The 23,036-nt window shown below is 32.5% G+C and overlaps 1 protein-coding gene across 4 annotated transcripts in view; it reads left to right on the forward strand.

Annotated features, from left to right (window-relative positions):
• by (focal adhesion protein tensin) overlaps window positions 1-23,036 on the forward strand; it is a 294,492-nt gene that overhangs the window by 171,738 nt on the left and 99,718 nt on the right. For all 4 annotated transcript variants that reach the window (XM_090161244.1, XM_090161246.1, XM_090161247.1 and 1 more), the window contains one exon: window positions 11,660-11,698. In XM_090161244.1, coding sequence (XP_090017370.1) covers window positions 11,660-11,698 — 39 coding nt within the window. The remainder of the gene's footprint in view (window positions 1-11,659; window positions 11,699-23,036) is intronic.

The following is a 23,036-nucleotide window of genomic DNA, read 5'->3' on the forward strand; positions in this document are numbered from 1 at the left end:
GGGTAGTGGGAAACGTAGTCAATGAAAATTAAGATAATTTCATAAAAATAAAAGGACAGTATGGCTATTAGTGACGTTTACTTTTATTTCTGACCCTCTTGGGATTTCCCGTCCCCTCATTTATTTTTAATTTTTAAAAATTACGTCTCGTGACAGACAGACAGACCCCGATCAAATTTGAATACCCCTATCCTAATAAGAGATATATTATCCATAATCGCAATTAGCTTAGCTAATACCCAAGGCACCACCTTAGGCTCAAGTCATCAAGCGACTTTTAATGCCTTTAATTCAGGTGGCCGGGTTACAATGCGTAGGAGGGTGGTGGCAAGCCACGCGAGCCAACAGCTCCCTACACTCACTATTACCGCTAACCTCTTCCGAGTTTTTGTGGAAAGGGGAAGCTAGTGTTGTTAATTTTCCGGAAAAATAAAAAAATTGAAACATAAAAGTAATTTAACTTTTAATCGATATGAAATGTCTTATATCAGTAACATACTACAAAACATTAATAGTGTTACATTATTAATCAGTTTAAACTAGTCTAGAGATTTAGTTTTACTCTTAGATTCGAAAAAATGAGGTGAAAATGCCGATTTATTTAAATTTGTAAGCGAGTTCTTCGGTTTCCCCTTCCATAAAAACTTGTTGAGGTTAACGGTAATAGTGAGTGTAGGGAGCTGTTGGCTCGCGTGGCTTGCAGGGCTTGCCACCACCCTCCTACGCATTGTAACCCGGCCACCTGAATTAAAGGCTTTAAAGGTCGCTCGTTGACTTAGGCCTAAGGTGGTGCCTTGGGTATTAGCCTAGCTGATTATTTATTTTATTTATTTATATATTAGACTAATCATGGAATTAAACTTTTTATCGGAAAAATACGGAAAAGTTTCCGGAAAAAAGGTCTCTGTCATTTTCCGTGAAAAATTTTCCGACTTACAACACTAGGGGGAAACCCCTTAAACCAGTGGATGGAGATCTGGCAAACTCTACGCGGAAGGAGTTGTCACCTATTTACTTTTGATATGATGCATTCTGTTTTCGTTTTCGAGTGAATAGGTTTTTCCCTGCTGAGAGAGCGAATTGAACAAAGAACGAAAGGCATTTCGCGAGAGACCTTGCCCCGAAAACATTCTTGGCGTAATGGGGGCTCAATTGCTTTCGCTCGCTGCGGCTTAATTAGCAGGCGCGGCCTGTTCGACAAAAGAACGAAGATGGGCTCAATGCTACGTTCAATTTCCCCCTTTTGGCGTTCAAACGCCTTTATACTTGTTATTATGAAACTGAGAAGTCAGCCTGTACAAAACTTTCTATGGAAATGTTATCAAATTGTATTCGTAGTCAATTTCATTATTTTCTATAGAAATATAACTAGGGATGTTAATTTTCCGGAAAAATAAAATGCGGAAAATTTTCCAGAAAAGTTTCCGGAAAATTTTCCGAATTGCGGAAAATTTTCCGCAAATCGGAAAAATAAAAATTTGAAACATAAATTACCTTTTAAGGGTTTTTATTGTTTTTAAATTTTTATCGATATGAAATGTCTAATATCAGTAAACATACTACAAAACATTAATAGCGTTACATTGTTAATCAGTTTAAACTAGTCTAGAGGTTTAGTTTTACTTTCAGATTCGAAAAAATGAGACGAAAATACCGCTTTATTTCAATTTGCAAACAATATATTAGACTAATCATGGAATAAAAACTTTTTATTTTTTTCGGAAAAATACGGAAAATTTTCCGGAAAAAAGGCCTCGGTCATTTTCCGCGGAAAATTTTCCGACTTACAACACTAAATATAACCCATGTTTATAGAACCTATGGTCATATGGACATTGAAAAACACATTTAGGGTTTTTACCCGTAGAAATAGTTATAGAAAATCTTAGACATTCCATAGAGTTTAAAATTATACTAGCTACTTGTGCAGGACAATTATTTAAAAATTTAATAAAAACAACGATATTTAAAAGTACACAAGATTATTTATTTATTTAAAAATTTGAACCGACTAGTTTCGGTTGCGTTAGTTACTTTAAAAAAAGCTTTAAGCTAGGTTATAAATAGACGGTATTATTGTAAACTGGTCACACCGAAACTAGTCGGGTCAGATTTTTAAATAAATAAATAATCTTGTGTACATAAGTATCGTTGTTTTTATTCAATTTGTAAACATACCATAGAGTTTAATAAGATTTTACAATATAGAAATTTTATAAAATTGTAATCAGCTAGGCTAATACCCTTGGCACCACCTTAGGCCTAAGTCATCAAGCGACTTTTAAAGCATTAATTCAGGTGGCCGGGTTATAATTCTATACAATTTTGATCGTAACTGTATAGAGAAATGACTGAATTTTTTAAATAATCTATAAAAATTGCGGTAATTTTTTCTATAAATATACGTAATCGCTAAATTAATTAACGATAATTATTGTCTTTTTGTTTTATTTTCCTTTTTTTCCCGGTGCAAACCATGTGCGCCAGCTTGCTGGTATACCAAATATGTACTGTTCTGTCGCACAATACACTTTATTATTATTATCATTAAAAATTAGAAATTTTGATGTTTTTTCTTAAAAAATATTATAGAAAGCTTATAGAAATATTTGATAAACGAGTCTTCCAAAGTATCAGCTTTTTGATGATTCAAACTTCGTTATACTTTAATTACCAACTGAGAAGTCGAGTCTTCCCACTCGGGCGCGAACACCTTTTCAAGTTCCCCACCGGGGACTGTTAGAGCGCGCTCCACTGTTGGGTGCCGTGTCGCGCCGGCTCTATTTATTGTTCGTCCCAATATAGTTCGCCAGCGCAGGGTGCTTTCGGGGGTACTATTCCTGGTTGATGATGCACCCAGGGTTCAATGCTACCACCGTTCTTTTTTGCCGTTGTCGAGAAGGTAAATCCTCGCTTGTGTTATTCGAGAGCGATGTAACCTTTGCGGATTTAGCTGATTTTATTTTTAGTTTCGTCTCAGAGTCGCCGTCTGTGACTACGTTTAAAACAGGAGGTACCAGTTGCTTATGGAAACCACGGTTTGATACCCGATACCATAAGTCACCTTATAACATAAGTATGGTGCGTTGTGTTTTTTAGCTCCAATGTTTTAAGAAGGTTTGTTTCGTATTGTGGGGATTGAGGATTCGTGCGAATGAAAAGCAACGGTTTTGATACCTGTTAAGAATGATAAAACACTCGAACAGGTAGAAAAATCCACAATGATAAGGGCCAAAAACGCTTACCCTAAACAAATTTAAACTTTAAAGTAATTTAGAAACTTAAAAGTTTATCGTACCACAATAGGTCTTCGAGAATTAAATAAAATCTGGGTTTCCACACGTTAAGGAGGTCAGAGAAAAGTCGGAATTCTTAAAAATGGGCCCTAAAAGTCGAGAAAAAGTTAGGGATTTTTAAAATGGGCCCTAGTATAGTAAGGGAAAGGTCAAGCAATTTTAAGAATTTGTAAAAAATCAGTGAATTATTTTTAATCTTGACCCTTTTTGAAAGTAATTTTACTCTAGATATATGAGTCTAATTATTATTTAGTTCCTAGAAATTTTACTTTTTTTTAACGTAGCAATAACTTTTGTTTTGAAATACAAGTTGATTTCAATAGATAAACTTGTGGTAAAAGTAAATTATAAAGTGAAAAATTGAGTAATTTTGGCCTTAAAAAGTCAGGGAAAATCTCGTCAGGGAATTTGAATCTGTAAATATTGCGGGTATCCTGAGTTTGTTACTTTTGTTTGAACCTACTCGAGAATCTCGCTACTGTTCGATAGGGATTTCTAATAAAGAACAGTTACATTTAATTTATTTTTGTGGAACCACCCCTATTCGTTATGTACTGTATTGTATTGATATTATTTTTCAGCAGCCTTTAATAAATAATTAATTAATTAATACATGTGAGATACATGATACGTAATTATTAAAGGATTTTTTCCACGTATTAGAATTTCATGAACACTTAGGCTTTCATGTGTTGTAATGTGTTGGTCTTTGATTGTCTGCTTCTGAAGCAGCTAAGATAATACCCAAGGAACCACGCAGGCCTAAGTCAACTAGTGACTTGTGAAGCCAATTACTGCTGTCCGGGTAAATCTGCGTAGGAGGGTGGTTGCAAGCCCTTCATGCCAAGCGAGCCAACAGCTCCCTACACTCACTATTACCGTTAACTTCGGCAATATTTAAAATTTAATGTACGCAAATACTAATCGTTTCTTTTAACCATATACTTTAATTGTAGCAGGGCTCACAGAGTTCCTATAATTTACTATTTTTTCAATATTGTACCTATAAATTCCTATTTTTTCGAAATTTTCGAAATTTTCTATAGTTTTATCCAGAAATTGCTATAATTTAAAAAATAATGTATTAGAAAACAGACTTAACGTTTGGGAAAAATTTGCCTCCTGACTAAATCTTAGCTCTGGCTTAGGTCCGGTACTCCCGAAAAGGCTCCCAGAGTTCCTATACAATCCTCTAATTTCAATATGCTCCTATAATTTCCTATTTTTTCAAAATTGTTCCTATAAATTCCTATTTTTTAGCTAAAAATGTTCTTATAAATTATTATTTTTTCTATGAAATTTCCTATAAATTCCTATATTTTCTATGAAATTTCCTATAAATTCTTATATTTTCTATGAAATTCCAATAATTTCCTATATTTTCTATGAAATTTCCTATAATTCTTATAAAATTAAAAAATCGCCCTGTTGTAAGTAAAGCTTTATTTCTTGCAATAATTTTGAATATTTATATACTAAGAATAAAGTATTTTTATTTTTCGCCACCGTATTGTAATGTTGAAAAGGGTACTTCCATATTCGTTTGCGCGCATTTCTCTCGACGGAATTTGAACAATTTAATTGGGGCGGAGGTATTTGAATATATTTCTCAACAACGAGTGGCTGTTGTAACGCGGACAGTTGTTTACTGAAGTGGAGAAGTGCCAAACAGGCTGGAATCCGCATCCGCAAATGGTACTGCATTCTGCAAGACGACCATATGTTTAGAACCCTCAACCTTTTGTTTTGCCGTTTATTTTTAACGCCTCCATCTTTCCAATCTAATCTCGCTTTTACGTCCGACCAGAAGTACATTATATCTCCCCTACGACATTAGTAACCATCTAACTAAAGTCGTGTACCGAGATCCGGTGATTTGGTTAAATGCGTTTCTGTAGCGCTTAATACGTCATATACTGATTTACTACTAACTAAGAATGTATTTATAGCAATTGATTTAAATCATGATTCAAATCAAATGATAATTTTGTAAAATCATTGATTCAAATCATGATTCAAATCAAATTATATTTTTGTAAAATCATTGATTTAAATCATGATTCAAATCAAATGATATTTTTGTAAAATCTTTGACTCAAATCATGATTCAAATCAAATGATATTTTTGTAAAATCGTTGATTCAAATCATGATTCAAATCAAATGATATTTTTGTAAAATCATTGATTTAAATCATGATTCAAATCAAATGATATTTTTGTAAAATCATGGATTTAAATCATGATTCAAATCAAATGATATTTTTGTAAAATCATGGATTTAAATCATAAAATGTATTTTATTGTAGGAATAAAAAATGACAATAGTTTCTTAACAAATTAAAATGCACAGAAAATCTGAACAAATTAAAATTCACAGAAAATCTGAACAAACCAAAATATTAAATAGTAATTACATTCAATTAGGATTTCATTAAATTCAAGATTAGCTAACTCATAAAAGTAAAATATCTCGTCCGTTAATTATACCGGAAAAGGGACATTAATTGTATGAAAATCCATAAATTCAATAAAATCAAAAAAGTCAGATTTAAATAAAAAAAGATATTGATTTGGTTTTTATTAAAAAACTCCAAAAAGTGCCAACCCTGATTTATAGGAACTAGCGTAATATTTACATAACACGATAAATATTTAGCGTATCCAATTGATGGATACTTCTAACTGAAGAAAATTTCTGATATACTTCTGGTCCGACGCTCTTCAGTTTCTGCAACATTGACCGATGCTTAGTCGCCAAGGCGGTCAAAGTTGTCCGTCTCGGCACGCTGGAATTGGAATTATGCGCCCAAAAATAACCCCGAAAAGGCGGGCTGGTATTCGGGTGGCACGCGCCGCGGCTACGTGCCTCTGTATAATGTCTTCCTTGGGCCCTCCTGGCTTATTTGCAAGTTTATGCCGCGTTGAATGTCGGATGGCAGACATTCGCGTGGCTGGTGCCCATCTGGCCAGTGTCCCTGGAACCCATCTTTCCCCAGATCCGCATCGGCCGCCGGGGGGCGTCGCCCGTTCTTCTGCCTATTCTCAACACACGAGGGCGCTGTGAGGGATTGCGACAACGCGATTCTTTTTATCGCGCTGGTGTCGTTGTTGGACGACTGTTGACGTTGAACTTTAGATACGCTTCGATACGGTTCTTGTCAAACGAATTTTAATTCAAAGACTGTCTTTGAGACGTGTCGGGGGTTTTTTTTACAACGATACGTATTCGACAGAGCCAGAAGATCCTTTTACAGGGGTTACGTCATTAGAGGTCAATTTTTAAATAAGAAATTTTACCAGATGGTGTTAATAGTCTGAAACCTGGAATTTTTAAATTAGTCTGTGAAATATTTTCGTAGTTTTTTGACGAATTTTTACGAAGATCGAAAAACATCACTTAAAATAGCGTTGGTTTTTTGATATTATAAACTACTACTTCTTGACATAACGTTGAAACGTTTTAAACTAGCGCCATCTAGTTGAAATAAAAGTATTAAAATTCAAAATCAAATTTTAAATGCCTTTGTTCTAAATATTTGTTTTCCCGTTTAGCAATTTGTGAACTCTCGTATTAACACGGAGCAACTCTGTTCGCCACCGCCATTGTAATAAATCAATATTTAAAACAGTTCTAACTGGAGCGCCATCTGGTGTAAATAAAAGCATTAAAATCGAACCTCTAATGTCTTCGTTCTAAATGTTTATTTGCTAGTGAGCAGAAGTGAAGAGAAGCACATTGTGAAAAAACTAAATTAAAAGAGACTTAAACGGTTTTAAAATTCACAAATTATTTATTTGTGAATCAGTGACGTCATAAAATACATCTGAACTATAAAAAATTATTTCAATTAAACATGGACTTAATAATAATCATCTAGGCTAATGTTCAAGCCACCTCCTTGGGCCCAAGCCAGCTAGTGACTTTTAATGCTCTTAAATCAGGTGATCGGGATGCCGTAGAACTCGTAGAGGGGAACCTTACAGGGTTTGTACACGACCTGGAAAAACTGGAAATGGTTCCAAAAGCTCGGGGAAGAGTCAGGTAATTTGAAAATGGTTGCAAAGGGTCAGGGAGTTTGAAAAAATGACCCCAAAAAGCCAGCTAAATAATTGTTTGAAAAATGTATTAAAAATACATAATATTTTGCAAGATTTTACCTCTAACAGAAGTTAGAAATGGTTAATAAGGAAAATTTGTCAGGGAAAACGTGGAAAAGTCAGGGTAATTCATTCCGGAAATTTTGTACGAACCCTGCCTTAATTGAATCAAATAAAAGGCAATTTTTATGTAAGATAAGTCCATTAATATCTTCTCCGTCGCAGAGAGAGAATTATTTTAGGAACTACATTTGGAAGCGGTCTTTGGAGCCAAAATTTAGAACGAAAAAACTTTTTTCGAATGCGCGGAACTGGATTTTTCTCCGGTTACGGATCGTCTGTCTATTGGTCTATAAACAGCGGTAAGCCGGTAATTTGCGCTACCGGCTCCGCTCAAGTGCGGCGAATTAAAACTGAAACGATAAGCCTCGGTTTCAACTGCTGGCAGGCCAGCTTTCATTCCGTCATTCCTCCGTGTAAAGTAAGCATAAACCGCCATCTAACGCGCCAACACCGAAACGTTTTTTCAGGATAGTTTTCCCATCATTTTCACGCTTTGAGAACAACGGAAGAATGTAGAATTGAAGAGAACAAGGTGCCAAAAGGCAGATATAATAGTTCGGTGCTTAAGTCGCCATCTACATTCGTGAAACCGAACATTTGGCGTAGTAATTAATATTCTAATGTTAAATTTCGTTATTTTAATATTTAATTTTTAATTTAAAACTAGAATAACTAAGTAAGAATTATTAAGTTTTATTGAATATTAATAATAATATTAATTTAAAGTAATTTTTAAATTAACAATAATAATATTAATTTAAAGTCTAATTTTTAAATTAATAATAATAATATTGATTTAACTCTGAATTTTTAAAATAATAATTTAATTCTTAATTTTAAATTAATATTATTAATTAAAAATTAAATTAATATTATTATTCATTGCAATTAAGAATTAAATTAATATTATTCATTGCAATTAAGAATTAAATTAATATTATTCATTGCAATTAAGAATTAAATTAATATTATTCATTGCGATTAGGAATTAAATTAATATTATTCATTGCGATTAAGAAATAAATTAATATTATTATTCATTGCGATTAAGAAATAAATTAATATTATTATTATTCATTGCGATTAAGAAATAAATTAATATTATTATTATTCATTGCGATTAAGAAATAAATTAATATTATTATTATTCATTGCGATTAAGAAATAAATTAATATTATTATTATTCATTGCGATTAAGAAATAAATTAATATTATTATTATTCATTGCGATTAAGAAATAAATTAATATTATTATTCATTGCGATTAAGAAATAAATTAATATTATTATTATTCATTGCGATTAAGAAATAAATTAATATTATTATTATTCATTGCGATTAAGAAATAAATTAATATTATTATTATTCATTGCGATTAAGAAATAAATTAATATTATTATTATTCATTGCGATTAAGAAATAAATTAATATTATTATTATTCATTGCGATTAAGAAATAAATTAATATTATTATTATTCATTGCGATTAAGAAATAAATTAATGTTATTATTTAATTATTTATTTAATTTTTAACGTTTTCTAACTTAAACTTCTATCCCCACTAAATAGAGGGCTCCATATTCGTAGAACGTACAGCGAAGAAGCCCTCTAACAGTTGGCAGAAATCCAAAGGCCTCTCTATCTTTGGTAATGATGTCAATCAAACACATAAATTGACGAAATTTGACACTTTATCAGAGTATATTTCGGGCGCCATCTATGATGCGTCGGACTAAAAATAGGCCTACCCATATGGCAAGCTCGTTCTATCCTCTGCCATTGTAATTTTTTTCTCGGAATATTTGTTATTTTAAGATTTTCCCAACCGTAACCGTTCGTTTTTTCTACCCTAATGTAAAATGCATTATTTACTTTAAGTTTCGACCGCCTACTTCTAGAGGCGCTTCTAACGTATATGAAACCGAAACGCTTCGTAGTGTGACGAAACTAGGTTACTTCAAGTAGTAATTACCCATTGTGCTTACACTCAGACCACTTTCATCCAACGGGAACTCGTAACGCCGCGCTAAAAATATTAGTCAACTTACGGCAGCGGATAAATTGTGGTGGCGCCATCATGTGTCCATTAATGTAAACTTTGAAGGTGCCTTTTAAATGTGTAACAATTCTTAACATATTGTAAACCGTAAAAACCCGTTTTTTCGTAAAACTTCTTAAAATATTTAACTTTAAAAGCTTATAGAATCTTAAATTAATATTTAGTTAAAGTGCTTCTTAAACTAAAACCAGATGTCGCTTGACTCAACTTATAAGAAGTTATCACTTATCAGCATTTCTACGAAGCATGCCCGCGTATAATATGGTCTAAGGCGTTCCCAACTCTCAGGATCTATGGTTATTGATATATTTTTATTGTTGCTATGGCTACCGATTGGACGTCATAGTAGCGTATACCAGGGTTGGCACTTCTTTAATTTTTTTATTAAAAATCAAATCAAAATTTTTTTTATTTGAATTTATTGATTTTTATACAATGTCTCTTTTCCCGGTATAAATAACGGTTATTTTTCTTTTTTCAGTTAGCTAATGTTGAATTAAATGAAATAATAACTAAAACATTAAATAATAAAATGTAATTTTCTCTGATTTTCTATGTATTTTAATTTTTTTAAGACACTATTTTTTGCCATTTTTTATTCGTCCATTGAAACACATTGTGTGATTTAAATCAATTAAAAAAACACCTTATTTAAATCTTGACTTAAATTGTCTGGCGTGTATACCTTTGCCAAGTTTTAAATTTTTACTTTTTCAGAATATTGTAACCCGGAATAGTTTTGGTTGCCAAAATAGAAGCAAATTTGATATAATTCGACATCCATATAAAAATAATGCTTATGTTATAGTGCTTAAAAAATCTCTTTCTAACAGCCTCTAGTAATTGAGAGATAAATATTTTCGACTTCTATTCGTTCTCAAAGACCTCAAATAAAACGAGAACTTGAACAACATCGATAAAATCAAGCACGTAGTCTATTGACAATTTGAACATCCATCTTTTTTCGTATCTGTAAAAGGGCGTATAAACGTTAACAGGCGTCAAGAACATTTTCATTTGATCTCTTCGTATCTAGAACCTGCCAACGCAAAGGCTTAATGCAATTTAAAAACGTTTTATCTCAAACTATTTTACGATAAATTTTATTTATAAGTAAAAGCGCCGCGAGTATCGGTGATGTAATTCTTTTAGTTATTATAAATTCCGATAGATAGCGGTGTGAAGTGGAATGCCGGTTTGACACGGCGAAACGTAATGTTATTCACACCTCGCTTCCCGAGATATAAAGAGCGTAAAGGATTTAATCATAATTATAGGCTTTGCCGAGTGCCGGCAACCATTTTTTCATAGCCCGGGGATTCTTTGTCTACATTGTAAAACACTAATTATTCTTTAATCTTTCACTGGGGTATGAACAAGTATCTATTGGGGTGAACGGATAATATGTAACCGCAACTATAGCCTCTGCTTTTCATGATACCCGCAAGATAATCTCCGCCTACACGATCGTATCGGTGTGTCCCCCCCCCCCTTACCGGCAGAAAGGGGAAAAGATTACACGTGGAAAGGCGTAGGGGCGTGGTTTCTCTACCGGGAATCACGAGACGACCCGCAGTCATATTCTCCGTTTCCCTGAACACATTTTCGCCAATTTTTTGGTACGAGTTCCTGTTTCACCAGCGCCACCTATTGACTATTACTCGCGATATATTTTTAATTCGAAGAAGGCTGTGTCCGATCTCGAAAACAGAGCGCAAACGAGTTTCATCCCCTTTTTGGTACGCTTACTGTTTAGTTATATGACGAGTTAAAGTACTTATTTACTTAGGTCGTGCACGCCCCCTCGCGGAAACCTCTGGAATTATAATGGGTTGTAGGTTTTCCTCGCTAGATAAGGCCGTTTTATTTTAAGCTATTTCGTGGGTTTTGAAAGCGTTTTTTATAACGCGATGATGTCGTGGTTATGACGCTATCGCGCTCGTAATTTTCTCGACCCGCTACAAGGAGTTTTATCTTAATTTTGGTGTTTATGCTAATTTGAATAAACTCGTTTCGGAGTGAGCTCGCCTTAATTTTGGAGTGTAGCTTTTATTTCGGTGTGTTTTAAAATGTGATGCTGTAACGAATTGTTGTTGGCTTCGTTGTGATCTTATATTGGATTATCTTTGATTCTTTCCAGGTGATTGCGTCATGTGAACCTCCTGAGACTTACGAATTGGTGAGTTTCTTCAATTTTTTACTTATTTTTTTTGTTTGTGAAAATTTTCGTTATTTTTCTGTTAATTTAAAGGGAGTAATATTGCACCTTGAATATAACGTAACTAGAGCTAGCTAATTCGAACTTTTTATTTTATATGGTGGCCAATATGAGAGTTTAGTTGGACCACTATAAATTGGTATTTTCCCTTTAAGTGTCCCGTACAAAACGTTCTTAAGAGTATACTCTATAGAACCCGAGGGGGTAGAAAAATAACTTCAGAAAATCACTGAAATATTATGAGAAATTCAATAAAAACCACAGAACGTCTTTCGAAAACTCATAATCAGGTATACAAACGTCATACGAGTAACCATCCCCTAGATAGAACCCCATAAAGTATCTGTAAAGGTTTCTATAGAATATATTGAGAAACGTGTTGTACGAGGCAGTAGGGAAAGGAATTTGGTGCAAATCCACTTAGCAGCTGAGCACTTGAATTTTATTTTTTTTAATTTAAGTAGTTATTTAACGTGAATTAAAATTTAATGGGCTTAAAGTAAAATTTATGGGCTTAAAGTAAAATTTATGGGCTTAAAGTAAAATTTATGGGCTTAAAGTAAAATTTATGGGCTTAAAGTAAAATTTATGGGCTTAAAGTAAAATTTATGGGCTTAAAGTAAAATTTATGGGCTTAAAGTAAAATTTATGGGCTTAAAGTAAAATTTATGGGCTTAAAGTAAAATTTATGGGCTTAAAGTAAAATTTATGGGCTTAAAGTAAAATTTATGGGCTTAAAGTAAAATTTATGGGCTTAAAGTAAAATTTATGGGCTTAAAGTAAAATTTATGGGCTTAAAGTAAAATTTATGGGCTTAAAGTAAAATTTATGGGCTTAAAGTAAAATTTATGGGCTTAAAGTAAAATTTATGGGCTTAAAGTAAAATTTATGGGCTTAAAGTAAAATTTATGGGCTTAAAGTAAAATTTATGGGCTTAAAGTAAAATTTATGGGCTTAGTGTAAAATTTATGGGCTTAAAGTAAAATTTATGGGCTTAAAGTAAAATTTATGGGCTTAAAGTAAAATTTATGGGCTTAAAGTAAAATTTATGGGCTTAAAATAAAATTTATGGGCTTAAAATAAAATTTATGGGCTTAAAATAAAATTTATGGGCTTAAAATAAAATTTATGGGCTTAAAATAAAATTTATGGGCTTAAAATAAAATTTATGGGCTTAAAGTAAAATTTATGGGCTTAAAGTAAAATTTATGGGCTTAAAATAAAATTTATGGGCTTAAAATAAAATTTATGGGCTTAAAGTAAAATTTATGGGCTTAAAATAAAATTTATGGGCTTAAAATAAAATTTATGGGCTTAAAGTAAAATTTATGGGCTTAAAATAAAATTTATGGGCTTAAAATAAAATTTATGGGCTTAAAATAAAATTTATGGGCTTAAAATAAAATTTATGGGCTTAAAATAAAATTTATGGGCTTAAAATAAAATTAATGGGCTTAAAATAAAATTAATGGGCTTAAAATAAAATTAATGGGCTTAAAATAAAAAAATCACTAAACTAGGTTGGTAAAAGAATACCAAAGATTCAGTCTACTGTAAAATCGTATCGTTACACTAGCGCCATCTCTAGATCCCTTGCTGGACCACTACTTAACAAACGTTAGTTTATAGTCCCGAGAGCTTCGCTAATTGATAGCTCAGCAATGAACCTAGGGACATCTGGCGCCCGTGCCGTGCGCTAGTTAGAGGTAGTTAGTTTATTAAATTATTTTTAAATTAGTAAATTAATTTCTTAATAAAATATATTAGTTTTGTACAATTTAATAATATTTGAATAATAAAGTTGGAAATTAGTAAATTTTAAGTAATATATATTTAATTTAAGAATTTAATAATAGGGTTCTACATAATATTTAGTTAAAATATTGGGAGCTATCGAACCATGATCCTTCAGAGATTGTAAATAAATATTTACGTAAAACCACGAAGAAGAATATATTATCTTCAGTTCAGCCCTTAGTGGAAAGATAATATGAATCAAAGATTTCAATTGAATGCAAAAATTAAGTAATTTTCAATTTAGTTAATTTTAGAATTAAAGAAAAAACGCTGGAAAATTATATTCTACGACCAATTAAATCATAATTCCACAAAAAAGTAATCAAATCGCGCCTAAAACAAGTAAAACGACACAGTCAGTTTCGGTAATAGTACATGTACCGACGATATCTTAGCCCTAGGACAACGTTTATTTCGTACATAACGACTGCTTTATGTGTTCACTATTAATTTTGCGCCAAGGCGCCAGCTTCGTTACAAAACCTCGTAAACGCCAAAAGTGAAAATTTGAGATGTACAAGTCGGGGTTGACGCATATTTACAATTTTATTTGTAAAAATTAAATCGATGGATTTTCGATTAATTAAAGGGAATATAACCTCAGGTATTTGGTGTGGAACACCAACGCTTGCAGCTCTGACCGCTCTTGCCTTTCGCTTTAAAAATGTTTGGCGCCACTGTACAGCGAAATTTGAAAAATTGAAGGGGTCTTCCATAAAGATTGCTTTGCAGGTTATATTCCCTTTAATGACACTTTTTCCAGTCTAATTGATGGATAATTTGCTTCTATCGGTTATATTATCTAAAATTAAATAATCTTAATTAAATTTAATTATTTAATATTTTACTTTACTAAGATTGATTTTATATTGTAATTGTTTTAGAACCTATTTTTTACCATTTTTTTATTCCCCCATCAGGATATATAATGTCATTAAAATGATTAAATCCCTTGATATAAATATCTTATTTGATTTAAAACAGCCAGCCCTTTCTTATGTCAATACTTGGTAGTAACTAATTTAGAGAAACAGATGGCTATTTAAAAAATAGTCTTTTAATTAAGTAATTAACGTTGTTCGGAAATTAGATTTAGCATGGGGAAATGCAAATTAAATATTTTCCTGGTAAAACCTATTACGTGCTTTACCAAGTCAAATATAATCTATTTCCATGCTGAAACCAAATTTATGGGATTTACATAGTTATTCCAATTTAGAAAGGTTGCAAAAATTCAACATTACCTTGTTATTAAGTTAAGAATTATTTAGTTTGTCCAGAATATAATTTTCAATATTCAAATGGTGAAACCCTTTAAATTAAATTAATTTAAATAATTAAGCTAAAACTAAACTAAAAACATTATATTCCCATGGTAAAAAATAATTAACTTTCAAGGCCGACTCCATAGGTATTCGGTTTACTGTCTTTCACTGGAAGTTGGCTCGCTGCAAGACACATGAGCTATGCAAGCAGCCAACTTCCAGTGAAAAACAGAATAACTATGTAGTCGGCCTTTAAAACGTTTTATTTATCATACTTTTATAGTAGTAGTATAATGTCTTTAGTTTTTCAGGTATAAATCTTAGATTTAATTATAATTTAATAAAATAAAACATTTAATAGTAAATACAGGCCAAACGATATTTCAGAAATATAAAAAAATACTTTTTACCACGTATATGTTGGACTATTTATGTCTTAAAACGCGAAAAAAAATGCGTCTTGATTTGACTTTTAAAGAAAATAAACACATTAATGCGTTTTTGGTTTGAAAATAATGCAAGAACCTAAACTAATGCGTTTTGCAACAAGTCATTTCTCTACGAACAAAAATTTTAAATTCTAAAATTAGTTCAAATTTGAATTTAACGTATAACATAAGGTGAAATAAAACCAAAATCTGTAAATCGAAAATTTGGTCGTTAACGCTTTTGTGCTTTGCACGGCAGTGTAGGCCTATAGCAATAGGCGTCACTAACAAGAAATAAACGTCCACTTTTACCCCCCTCTGTAAAAATAAATGTTCGCTAGACGGTCCGTTTCAGGCGGCAGAGGGCGCGGGAATTGTCTCGTAGTAGTAAGACCTAAGATTAGGTCCTGTATGAAAGTTACGAGGCGCGTTATTTGGATAAGAGCAGTGAGAAAGGTCATAAACTTGGTCCTTCCTCCTCGGAGATGTATGTAATTATGCTCCCCTCCAGGTTCCCCTAATGTCTTTTTATTTCTGCCCATCTAATTTTTTTACGTACACGACAGCGTTAGGCTAAGAAAACCCCCGTTCTTCGTTTTGGCGCTAGTTGCCTAGATAATTTCCCCCCTCACCACGTGATAACCATCCATCCAATCGGATGATGACCCCTTTTTATTTTAGAAGTTTGTCTTTTGACGTTATACGTTCAATAATGGGGTTGAAGTGGTGGTTCTTTTTTTTTATTGTGTAATGGGTTTTTAGACTAAGTGGTGTTATGAATATGATATGGCTGATGGAAGGATAATTTTTTTAATAATCAGCTGTGGTTTTTTCCTCTTAAGTCTTCGCTTATCAGACGTTGTCAAATTTGAAATTAAATTTATAAATTGCGCAGTTAGGTGGTGTGTATTTCAATTTTGACACTTGTATATTATTTTAATAATTTGTGACGGTTTTATTTTAAAGATGGCGCCATAATAGTAATTTACAAAACGTAGGGTGTGAAATTCTGTGAAGTGTATTCTTGATGGGTATCCAACTGGTTAATTTAGATTTGTTATATCTCATTATTTACATTTTTTATAAATTAGTTGCGGTTCTATTTGAATGATAGTGATAGGATGTGCTGTGTACCTTGATGCGTATCTAACTTGTTAATTTATATGGGTTATATTTATATTTTGACACTTTTTTTTAAAAATAATTGGTTACGATTTTATTGAAAAGATCGCGCCATAATAGTAATTTACAAAATTTAGGGTGTGAAGTGTACCTTTATGCGTATCCAACTTGTTAATTTAGGTGCTTTTTATTACAATTTTGACGTTTTTCTTAAATAAAACAATTAATTATGGTTTTATTGGGAAGATGGCGTGACAAAAGTAATTTACAAAACTTACGATGTGCAGTGTACCTTAATACGTATTCAACTTGTTAATTTCGGGCAAGGTTTCCTGCCTAGTTCGACTTTCCTTTCCTAGATGGAGCCCTACTCGGAATTTCACCGTCAACGAAGTTGTTAAACCCGCCATAAATTATTCCCTAATTTGTCCGTAATATTTTCATTTTCATTTCGCGCTAAGATTAGGGGCTTGAATATCGATTTGTTAACTGACACGTTTGGCCATATTTCTATCACGAATGTTGAACCCATTTGTTAGTCTGTCTCTTCTCTGTCGTTAATTGAAATTTATAACAAATTATTTTGCCCCTGGTAGAACGGTTCCTTCCGGAACATTGCTGTATTGCGGATGAACATTTATACAGGAATTTGAGCTATATTTAACCTATATTTGACCTATGCTTACAAGTGCAACATTTTCTATGAAAAACTCTAAAGATTTTGCTATAGACAATCTATAAAATATTTATAAATTGTGGGCTATTTTTCTAAATCTATTTGCCTTAGAATATAATGTACTCTTTAGAATATAATGTACTCTTTAGAATATAATGTACTCTTTAGAATATAATGTACTCTTTAGAATATAATGTACTCTTTAGAATATAATGTACTCTTTAGAATATAATGTACTCTTTAGAATATAATGTACTCTTTAGAATATAATGTACTCTTTAGAATATAATGTACTCTTTAGAATATAATGTACTCTTTAGAATATAATGTACTCTTTAGAATATAATGTACTCTTTAGAATATAATGTACTCTTTAGAATATAATGTACTCTTTAGAATATAATGTACTCTTTAGAATATAATGTACTCTTTAGAATATAATGTACTCTTTAGAATATAATGTACTCTTTAGAATATAATGTACTCTTTAGAATATAATGTACTCTTTAGAATATAATGTACTCTTTAGAATATAATGTACTCTTTAGAATATAATGTACTCTTTAGAATATAATGTACTCTTTAGAATATAATGTACTCTTTAGAATATAATGTACTCTTTAGAATATAATGTACTCTTTAGAATATAATGTACTCTTTAGAATATAATGTACTCTTTAGAATATAATGTACTCTTTAGAATATAATGTACTCTTTAGAATATAATGTACTCTTTAGAATATAATGTACTCTTTAGAATATAATGTACTCTTTAGAATATAATGTACTCTTTAGAATATAATGTACTCTTTAGAATATAATGTACTCTTTAGAATATAATGTACTCTTTAGAATATAATGTACTCTTTAGAATATAATGTACTCTTTAGAATATAATGTACTCTTTAGAATATAATGTACTCTTTAGAATATAATGTACTCTTTAGAATATAATGTACTCTTTAGAATATAATGTACTCTTTAGAATATAATGTACTCTTTAGAATATAATGTACTCTTTAGAATATAATGTACTCTTTAGAATATAATGTACTCTTTAGAATATAATGTACTCTTTAGAATATAATGTACTCTTTAGAATATAATGTACTCTTTAGAATATAATGTACTCTTTAGAATATAATGTACTCTTTAGAATATAATGTACTCTTTAGAATATAATGTACTCTTTAGAATATAATGTACTCTTTAGAATATAATGTACTCTTTAGAATATAATGTACTCTTTAGAATATAATGTACTCTTTAGAATATAATGTACTCTTTAGAATATAATGTACTCTTTAGAATATAATGTACTCTTTAGAATATAATGTACTCTTTAGAATATAATGTACTCTTTAGAATATAATGTACTCTTTAGAATATAATGTACTCTTTAGAATATAATGTACTCTTTAGAATATAATGTACTCTTTAGAATATAATGTACTCTTTAGAATATAATGTACTCTTTAGAATATAATGTACTCTTTAGAATATAATGTACTCTTTAGAATATAATGTACTCTTTAGAATATAATGTACTCTTTAGAATATAATGTACTCTTTAGAATATAATGTACTCTTTAGAATATAATGTACTCTTTAGAATATAATGTACTCTTTAGAATATAATGTACTCTTTAGAATATAATGTACTCTTTAGAATATAATGTACTCTTTAGAATAAATTATGCATTCTATTGAATTAAAATTCTTAATAATTCGTTGAGTAAATTGCAAGACTAAAAATATTCTGTACGCCATATTTGTTTTTTCGTATTCTTTATTTACATAATATGAAAAATAATCGTTAAACTCTTCAATGACCATAAATATAATTGTCTAGACGCACAATATTTGCCCCATAATTGTCCCAAAATATCTGCCTAATTATTTCATTAATATTTATACCAAAAGGGAATGCATTCCCTCAAAAACCGTGAGGCCTTAGCAAGTTTGCACGGCCTCCGCCTATTAAACCTATCCACAAAGTAGCCATGCCTAAAAGGCCTCCTCAAACATTATTTATCCCTAAAACAAACGTAAGAATTGACCAATTTAATAATTTATCTAATTAAACTAATCTTCTCCTTAAACGCAATTAATATGACAAGTATATAGCTACCGCGAGTCACGGGCAGTTGAACCGAGGCCTAATTTTCCGGCTGATTTCAGTCTGAAACCCTCGACAATTGAGAAAACCGTTGGAAGATGATCAAAGTTTCGGGCGTTGATATTGAAGGCCTCTTTGTATGATGATGATAATAATAAGCTTGTCCAAAATATTAATGTTGATTTAAAAAAAAAGCATATTTTAGGCGGGAGCCTCTTTTTCCAACAAAGAAAAAGGACCCTTCATTCATGTTTAACTACTTCATAACGGTTTAACCTTGAAGTACCACTTTTCGTCTGATGTAGTTGGATAAGGGGAGGCTAATGGTTTTGCTCAACTGTGTCCGTCTGTCTTTGTCGTTAGGTAGTTGAGTTTGAGTATCCTTGCGTGTTTGACGCATAGATTTAATAATAATAATAATAATAATAAATTTTATTTTTATTTTCGATTTTACAAACATTATGTGCGGGGTGAAGTCTACAATAGACTTTTAAGCCCATTTTAACACAGGAGTAATATTTATTTAATTTAAACCGAAAGAATAAACAAAGTTTCATAGGTATTACAATTAACAAAAGTTTTTCACATATGAAATAGTATAGATCCACAATTCTACGAGGAACTGATACGGAAGTGACAACTAGCAGACGACGCGTATTTTCTGGATGCGATATGTTATAGCGCCATCTTTCCACCAAAAGCAAAAAACACGTGACTTCAACTCCACGTTACTCTAGGGCTATCAACATTATTAGGCCTAATCTACCGCGTTGTTTTTTCCAAATACTAATTGGATACTAGATGTCACTATTACGTAGCGCATCCAGAAAATATTTTACAAATACTAATTTCGATCACCGATAGATAGCACTTACGTAGCGCATCCAGAAAATATGCTCTTCCCACGGGCCCGTATGTACCGTTACGTTATGTCAAACTGTTACTACTACCAGAAGTAAATGAACCGACGTTATCAGGCTGCTATATACTCCCCATGCTGGAATTTACATTTTGACCTCAAATTTGAAATTTTGCGCGATCCTATAGGTCGAAAAAAACGTTTTGGTTTTTATGAAACTATTTTTTATACATAGAAATAGTTATACCCACAATTCCCAAGTGCAATTTTATCGCGTCAAAAGACGGGGATTTAAATTAGCTTTTATTTGACTCGATTTACTCATCATTTTCATAAGGAAAACGCCCTCCGATTCTGAGCGCTATTTCGATAACTTCGGTTCATTAACTTCTGCTACTACTTTAGTTATATTTAATACCAATTTAAGTTGATGATTTTGTATAGTAGGCTACTGATATTTTTAGAAATTTTATCGTTAATTTTTTATTCACATTTCCGCTTCTGATAATTTTTGTTGATTAAATTTTATTACACTCGAAAATTTGCACAAAGTTTACAAGGTCCAAAAATGTGGACGAAACGTTATCAGACGCGAAAATTTGCACAAAGTTTACAAGGTCCAAAAATGTGGACGAAACGTTATCAGACTCGAAAATTTACACAGTTTACAAGGTCCAAAAATGTGGACGAAACGTTACCAGACTCGAAAATTTACACAAAGTTTACAAGGTCCAAAAATGTGGACGAAACGTTACCAGACTCGAAAATTTGCACAAAGTTTACAAGGTCCAAAAATGTGGACGAAACGTTACCAGACTCGATAATTTGCGCAAAGTTTACAAGGTCCAAAAATGTGGACGAAACGTTACCAGACTCGAAAATTTACACAAAGTTTACAAGGTCCAAAAATGTGGACGAAACGTTATCAGACTCGAAAATTTGCACAAAGTTTACAAGGTCCAAAAATGTGGACGAAACGTTACCAGACTCGAAAATTTACACAAAGTTTACAAGGTCCAAAAATGTGGACGAAACGTTATCAGACTCGAAAATTTGCACAAAGTTTACAAGGTCCAAAAATGTGGACGAAACGTTATCAGACTCGAAAATTTGCACAAAGTTTACAAGGTCCAAAAATGTGGACGAAACGTTACCAGACTCGAAAATTTACACAAAGTTTACAAGGTCCAAAAATGTGGACGAAACGTTACCAGACTCGAAAATTTGCACAAAGTTTACAAGGTCCAAAAATGTGGACGAAACGTTATCAGACTCGAAAATTTGCACAAAGTTTACAAGGTCCAAAAATGTGGACGAAACGTTATCAGACTCGAAAATTTGCACAAAGTTTACAAGGTCCAAAAGTGTGGACGAAATTTTTTCAGTCGAGAAGGACTTAACACAATCATCAGCCTCGCAAAACCCCGTATAATATAATCCTAAAATTTTTTCAACTATTTAAAAAGAATATGTGATTCTCAAATATAATTTCGACAAATTAATTTTTAAGAGTTATTTTTTAGGCGCGCGCTCTTGATAAATTTCGGAATTACCTATTCGATGTCGTTTTAAAAGCAATTAATGTTAGAAAACGAGTGCAATAATTTGGGAGGGCGACGTCTTGTTTATCGTTCCAATTGCAGCGGTTTCAATCCGCCCACACAATGCCCTTTTCGTCGAGAGAGCCGGAACCCTTCGCTCGCTCCCTCTGTCGGTGCTGTGTTGAATTATGACGCTGTTATAGCTGCTTAACGGAAGGAAATCCCCCCTTCCCCCGTATTACATATTTTTTCTCTCCATCCGAGGCTAAGGGTGAGGGGTCGAGGGTCGCCTAGCGCCCCCGGGGAGTCACAAAGGCCTAAGCCGCACGTGCGGTAATTCCTGTTAGTTGGATTTATACTTCAAGAGAATGACGACGTGGAGTCGACCCAGTTGCCAGTTCTTGAAACTCAAATTATCGTACCAGAGCCATCAAATTATCGATTTCAATAATAAATTATCGTTCGCCTGAAAACTGGAGATAAATTTGAATTATGTGTAAAATACTGACGTTAAACCTGTGAATTTTATTGAATAACACTTAAAGGGGAACGGCCAAGCTTTTCCAAATATGGCCTTATTTCCGTATCAAAAGATTAACAAGACGTTCAATATACTAACACGTACCTTTTTTTGTCCTGAAAAAATAGCTTTTGGCCCAAAATATAACGCCAGGTGTTTGGGTTTGAATTTTCGCCGCCATCTTAGGGGCTGCCGCCAGCGCCCTTAACCCCGTATGAGCGATTTGCGAACTATCCTAACTTTTAAAATCGCGCAATTTAGGCTTAAGTCTCTTATAACTGGAAAGCGCCGCGCGTGCAAAACATATTTTTTTGCGTCTTCAGCAGCGCGCGCTATTACGTTGTTTTTTGTCTCACCGACTTCTCACCAGGTGTCGCGGCGGACGCGCGCTTTTCGATTTCCAGAAATTTATTTATTTTATTTAAAACTAACGACTAAATATTTTTTGATGCGGTTTTCGCCATAAACTTTAGTTTTTAATGGGCTATAGGGCTATCTAACTGGTTAAAGCTTGACCGTTCCCCTTTAAAGTTTGACCGATTGAACACTTATGTTTAAAAGTCAGTCTTTAACTGCCTTTCAGCCAATTAAAATATCTTACATAATCGTACGCGCAAGCTGAATTATCGAAAAATGTGTAGTTTATTGTACGTCATTGGGGTGGCGGAGTGGTTAGCATTTTCGCCAGCTTGTGGCACTGGGTGAAAACTCGGAACAACTCCTTCCGCGTTGAGTTTGCAAGTTCTCTCCCCACCGGTTTAAGGGGTTTTCCCCCGAGTTCTTCGGTTTCCCCTTTCCATAAACACTTGTTGAGGTTAACCGTAATAAAAAGTGTAGGGAGCTGTTGGCTCGCGTGACATGAAGGGCTTGCCGCCACCCTCCTACGCATTGTAACCCGGCCACCTGAATTAACGGCTTCAAAAGTCGCTTGATGACTTAGGCGTAAGGTGGTGCCTTGGGTATTAGCCTAGC

The sequence above is a fragment of the Leiobunum rupestre genome, chromosome 10 (assembly GCF_980474605.1).
Source record: "Leiobunum rupestre chromosome 10, qqLeiRupe1.1.hap1, whole genome shotgun sequence".
NCBI classification, from domain to species: Eukaryota; Metazoa; Arthropoda; class Arachnida; order Opiliones; family Sclerosomatidae; genus Leiobunum; species Leiobunum rupestre.